At 51.5% G+C, this 6,000-nt stretch overlaps 1 protein-coding gene across 4 annotated transcripts in view; it reads right to left on the minus strand.

The window, feature by feature from the left end:
• LOC144732534 (regulator of G-protein signaling 20-like) overlaps positions 1 to 5,560 on the minus strand; it is a 49,938-nt gene extending 44,378 nt beyond the window's left edge. For 2 of the 4 annotated variants that reach the window (XM_078613968.1, XM_078613948.1), the window contains exon 1: positions 4,522 to 5,560. In XM_078613968.1, the coding sequence (XP_078470094.1) occupies positions 4,522 to 4,950 (429 nt within the window). In that variant the 5' untranslated portion in view covers positions 4,951 to 5,560. The remainder of the gene's footprint in view (positions 1 to 4,521) is intronic. The other 2 variants (XM_078613957.1, XM_078613975.1) reach the window with 2 other exon arrangements.
• Positions 5,561 to 6,000: the final 440 nt, after the last annotated feature.

The raw sequence follows: 6,000 nt of genomic DNA on the forward strand, positions 1-6,000 counted from the left end.
ACACCCTCTGTTGCTGCTCCAAGGTTATTGACGGTGGCCATACATGTGTACGTACATTTTTTTGTCAATTCAGTGTCCGAGGTGGAGGGCCTTTCCCATGCCTTGTGGTCGTGTAAGGAATATTTGGTCATACTTCGCCACGCTGGGCAGTGGTGAACGTTTCAGGACATGCACTGCCCCTCCACAGTGGTCACCTATCCAAGTACTGTCCACACTTAAATCTGTTTCCCTCCCTGCAATGTCCTGTAATTGCCGCCACTGATGGCGGTCTGTTCGGCTCAGGCTCAATGGGGCCTTGACAGCTGAAATAAGCTCGTACTCATTACGCACAAAGTGCTTGCTACGAATGGACTACAATACCTTGCTGATCTAGGTCAAGGAGCAGAAACCATCACACGAACTCCGGTCATCCTCACAGCAGCAACTTTTGGCTAACCATCGAACAAAGACGGTCACTACTTCGCGCGCTTTCAGACGAGCTTCTGCAGAGTCTGGAACGCTCTTCCATCCGATATTAGGAGGCCACCGAAGCTATGCACTTTGAAATCTAAATTGGAAACTCATTAGAATTTTTTTTTGTGATTTGTGTTGTTGTCCTTTCCCCGCACCTCCGATTAGCACGGCTGGCTGTGAGAAAGAAGTTCACCGTGCAATTCACACAAAGTCTGAGTGTGAGCTTCCGAGATCTGTTGAGATGGCGCATTCCCAGTGATGTTGTCGCAGGTGACAAAAACATTCCAAAATTAAACTACTACGAATAATACTAATAAATGATGACGTCATAGCCCCTTGTCTGTCCATTGCTCTATAAAGACCCCTGCACGTGATGTCAATCGTGGCGGTTGTTTGACCATACTTCACCACGCTGGTCAGTGCGATGTGATGAAGGGAGGGGCGGGAGGCAGGATCGGCTCAGATATTATTCACGACTGTATGTATGTTGAACTTCTTTCGCACCGTACGTAACCGATCGTGCTAATCGGAGGTGCGTCTGGTGTGGGCCGGAGCCAGTAATCACACAGGTCACCAGATTCATCAGACCGTACTGGTTCGCTAGCCACTGTGCCACCCCTCAAAGCCCGCTGCAATATCAACTGTAACATTACAAAGCGAGGAGTTATAAATAATTTGAACTCGACACGAGGAAACAGACAATCACGTTAAAGCATGATTTTTAAAAAAAACTCTTACAAAATCAGTAATGTGTGTATACACCACTCCCCTCAACGAACTGTTGCGCTTACAGGCGTTAAACCGAATAGATACAATAAATACATTGATATTTATCGTTTGATCTCGGAGCCTTAAGAATAAAGTGTTATTCGACTAATCAATACGTGGATGAAAAGCAATTGTGCCGTGCCACTGTTATCAACTCTTATTGTTGTTTTGCGTATTATTGCACGCGTGTGTTTTCCATGACATTCCGTACATGTCAAGTCTCAAGGACTGTTACCCTTGAGACTCGCCGTTTTTTTTTCTTTCACAATTCAACGTCTCACGGCCGTGCAATGAATGCTCACGTGTTGTTGTTGTTGTTTACTTGAGAATAACCCACTCCAGCCCTGCCTTTTGCAGCGCACTGCCAGCTGCTGCCCGTGTTTGATCAAGTCCTGCACGAAGGGGGGCAGCTCGACAAGTGAAACTAATCACAAATATCCAAGGCTATTACAAAACCATTGTTTCATTCACTATGTGGGTGTTCATCAGGCATACTCTTAGTTCTTTCGGTAAAGTCACATAAAAAAACGAAATAAAAAAAAACCAATAAGATCACGACGTTTCGGAGGCAACACAAGTCTCCGTCATCAGGTGGGACCGTCACAGCCAGATTTGCTGCATCAAGTGAGGCAAATCTGGCTGTGACGGTCCCACCTGATGACGGAGACTTGTGTTGCCTCCGAAACGTCGTGATCTTATTTTTTTTATTTTAATTTCATTTTTTACCGACGTGACTTTACCGAAAGAACTAAGAGTATGAATCCTTGCAGTCACGAAAGCTTCAAATCTAGAATTGTTGATCAAGCAGTTTAGTACATTCGCCTATTGCTGCTGCTATGCAAACATATTTTGTAAGCCCCCTCCCGCCTCTCTTCTCTAAAAGTAGGCGCCCTTGTTACGTAACAGCTTTTCACATGAACGATAAAAAAATATTTGTTTTTAAATATTAAAGTTAGATTTTTGTGCCTCAGATTATTGGGGGTTCCCTCAGTTTCTTGGGGGGGAGGGAGGCAGGAGGAAGGGTCCCCAAGGGTTTTCAATGGGGGGGGGGGTAGGGGAGTTGGTGGAGAGGTGCTCGCTGATTTGAACTCTGTGGGGTCGCAACTCATGAACCACGCTCATCGGTTTCATTCCCGCCGCCGTCGACTCGTGTTGAGCATCAGGCGCGACCTCGTGACAGATCTCTCTCAGTAGGGCAACGCTACGTTCGCAAGGCGTTCATTGATTTTGGGCGGACGTAGTCGTAGGCGTGGGGGTTGTAAACTGTAGAGGATTGCGTAGGTCAAAGTTCACAGTTACTGAGTAGCGAGTTATGTGTGCGATGTGCCCCCCTCACCCCCAACCCACCACCCCTCCCCCTCTCTCTCCCCACGAGCTGTGATGAAGGCCCCCCTGTTGCTTCGGTCAACATCACGGCTGTAATTTGCATCCGCGTGGGGAGAGTATTCGTCTAACAGTGGATTGACCACGGCTGTTGGTGAGGCATTTTTATTGCTGCTGGGACCCGGCGTGGTGAAGGGGCCACACGGTGGCTAGGAGATGTTAACTACCTCGCCTGGTATACAGGAGGTCGTGGGTTCGATCCCGACCCTGACGCCTGCTGCATATTTGGAGTTTGCGGGCCTCTCTCTCTCTCATCATCATCACGGTGGCTAGGAGATGCTAACCACCTCGCCTGGTGTACAGGAGGTCATGGTTTCGATCCCGACCCTGACGCCTGCTGCATATTTGCAGTTTGCGTCTCTCTCTCTCCCCGTGTCGCGTGGATTTTTCTCTGGGTCCTCCGGGTTTTCCCCTCCACATTCAGAAACGTGCGTTTAGAGTATTTGGCTGCTATACATTTCCACACGATAAGCCAACTTCGTTGAGCTGCCATTTGTGACCAGGTCGCTTCTGAAAAAATATCTACGTAGCTCGGTGGGCCTCCTTACCTGGTAAAATAAAAATAGTTTATTTTTAAGTATGGTCAAACAACCCAATGGCTGACACGGTTGGGGAGGCAGTGGTTTGACACGGGGCTGTAAATGTATTATCGTCTCGCTGTGTGTGCGGTGGTAACACTTCCGAGTCTTTTGAGAACGCTCAGAATTCGCTGCTCGTTGCAAAGATGAAGATGAGCTTGGGAAAGGTCGCGTTTGACCAGTGGCGTTAGTATTTATTGTCTGTGTTTGCCCTCTCAGTAAAGTTGGGCCAAATAAAATTTACGGTAGTGCTATAATTATGCACACTTTAAGTAACAAAAAAATCAGTGCAACATGTGTACGTTCAAAAACATTAGAAAGTATTCTCATTGTGCCACTACATATTGGCCACTCACAAATTGAGCGGGTCTGAAAACAAAGGCAAAGATTCCTGTATAGCCGACACAGACTGGATGGCAAAGTGCTGTTAGCGACCTATCCTGGCCATGCCACCTCCTCGTGTGCCATGCCAGCCTTTATGAAGTGCTCTGAAGCACACTACACCGACACCAGCTGCCATTCGCCACAAAGTTACGGTCACGTCGCCAAACCATTTGTGCCAGGCTAGGTGCAACTTACGGCCACGTGCGCTGTGGAAGGCTCGCCAACAGGAGCTCATGTATTATGAGCAGACTAGCTGAGCTGACTGGAAGGTGCACCAACTGTGCTCTGCATTGTTGTGCGAGTCTCGCTTCTGCCCTCCCGTCGTTGTTGGAGGGCGACTGCCCCCACTTGCCCAGCAGCGTCCTTCACGAGCCTCCTCAACAGAAGCCGAACTTGACACCGCTGTTGCCAAGTCATCTACAAGTCCGATCAGCTCCACATCTTCCCGTACCACATCAGTCCACCGGCTTTCGACACCTTACCGCGCCCCCTTAGCTCCCTCTATCCAGCGAAACCGAAGCGGCTTAGCGTGCACCTGGAACACTCAACAAAGACAAAGATTCCTCGTGTAGCCTTAACATACTGTTGGGGCAAGTGCGGTTAGCGAGCACCGATGAAGGCCGGCACGGCACACGAGGGGGTGGGTGGCCAGCACCACGCCCGACCGCCCTTTGTCTCCCCAGTGGCGATGTTTACCACACACCGCACCAGATACTCATTTGAGGCTGAGTCGAACAAGGGGAGGCCCAGGACCGGTTCAGATAATCGTCACCGGTTGGCTCTAACCGCTACACCACCGCTCCCCTGAACAAAGACACAGGTCCCCCGTATCAGACTGTCGGGGGCAAGCGCTGTTAGCGAGCGCCTATGAAGGCCGGCACGGCGCACGCAGACAAACAGCCACTCTCACGTGCTCTGGCCGACCACAAAGCTCGTCACTCAGCGACCCTCGTACCAGGGCATGAAGGGGACGGCTCTCTGGCAGAATGGACACTTCGATCTCCTCCCGCCGTGGCACGGGTCTGAGCCACCACCTGGGCCACCAGCCTTGAGTGGGGGCCACTTCCTGGCGCTGGTTGTTGTCGTCTTGGTGGTGATGGTGGTGGTGGTGTTGGTCCCAGCGTGGCAGGAACGATGCCCGGGTGCAATGGTCCTGCGGCGTGCCGGGCCGCGAGTTCTGCTGCGTCCCGCACACGGACTCCATGTCGCCCTCCTGCCAGCCGATGTACACCGCGCTCGCGTCTTCCACTCGCATTTTCCTCGATGACCCTAGCCTGGCACCTCCGCCACCCGTGCTGCAATCGGCCCCTCCCTGCCGAGCGAAGCGTCCGCGGCCGCACGCTCTGGAGGGAAGTGTCGGCAGGCTGCAGCAAAGTTTGGCCATAGGTCAAGAATTCGGTGACAGCTTCAAGCCAATGTCAATCTCTGCACCGAGCCTCAACCCCTTCTTCTTCTTCTTCTTCACCCTTTTACTGACCGCAATCAAGTCTGCGGGTTCACGCAACGACGAAAGTTGTGTCAACAAACACTGTCGCGAACTTGGCTTCGGTCGGAGGCGAGGGGAGGGGGATTAACGGCTGGGTTAATATTTCTCCCATTCTCGTGAAGAGCACCCCAGATTGCGTGTTTTCCCTCGCCCACCTTCTCCTTCGATGCGTTTTCCTCCCCCACGAAATTCCAAGGCCGCCGTGCGTCTGCGAGGACTGCGACGGTCACCCCCAGGCAAATGCCGCACCGGTCCACCCCGCTTTGAATCGGCCAAACTCAGATGGGGGGGGGGGGCTTTATGTCGAGTCAAAAAGTTTAATCCGCAAGCCGTACAGTTCGCGCTCTCTCCTCCCTCTCTGTCTCTCTGCCGGTGACACGCGCGTCTAGGAGGGGGGCGTCAGACCTGTCGGGCGGGGTGCGTGGCGACGGCGTGGGATTATGTTTATTGCCATCCTTGCCACGACGTAGGCAACTCGGACGGGGCTCGTGAGATTGCTGTTCATACGCAGGGCTGTGTGCTGCGAAACCGAGGGGAAGGAGAAACAGATGTCTGGTTACAACCGAGTGCTTGTCGTGGCTAATGGCCCTTTGCGCAACAAAATTTGAACGTGGCGGGCTTGGCGGGCGGGGAACACAACAGATGAAGGTTTTTTATTATTATTTCAAGCGGACTTTGCATGCTATGCGTGGCTACTCAGCAACGGCATGTCGTACACGGTTAATAAGTACATCATACGCTAAATGCGATTGCTTGCTTTTGCGATAGCGAATCGGTCGTCTCGCTTGCGTTTGTCGTCGCGACCGACGTATCAGAGACCCAAACCCACCTCCGCCAAATGCAAGCCTTCGTCAGAGCAGCGAGTGCTTCCTTTTTAATGACGATGGCATCGAGCACTCGCTCGTTTGATTACAATGTTCGCTATCAAAGCATGAATACATTCCTGCT

This window comes from Lampetra planeri, chromosome 2 (genome assembly GCF_965212315.1).
Source record: "Lampetra planeri chromosome 2, kcLamPlan1.2.h2, whole genome shotgun sequence".
NCBI lineage: Eukaryota > Metazoa > Chordata > Hyperoartia > Petromyzontiformes > Petromyzontidae > Lampetra > Lampetra planeri.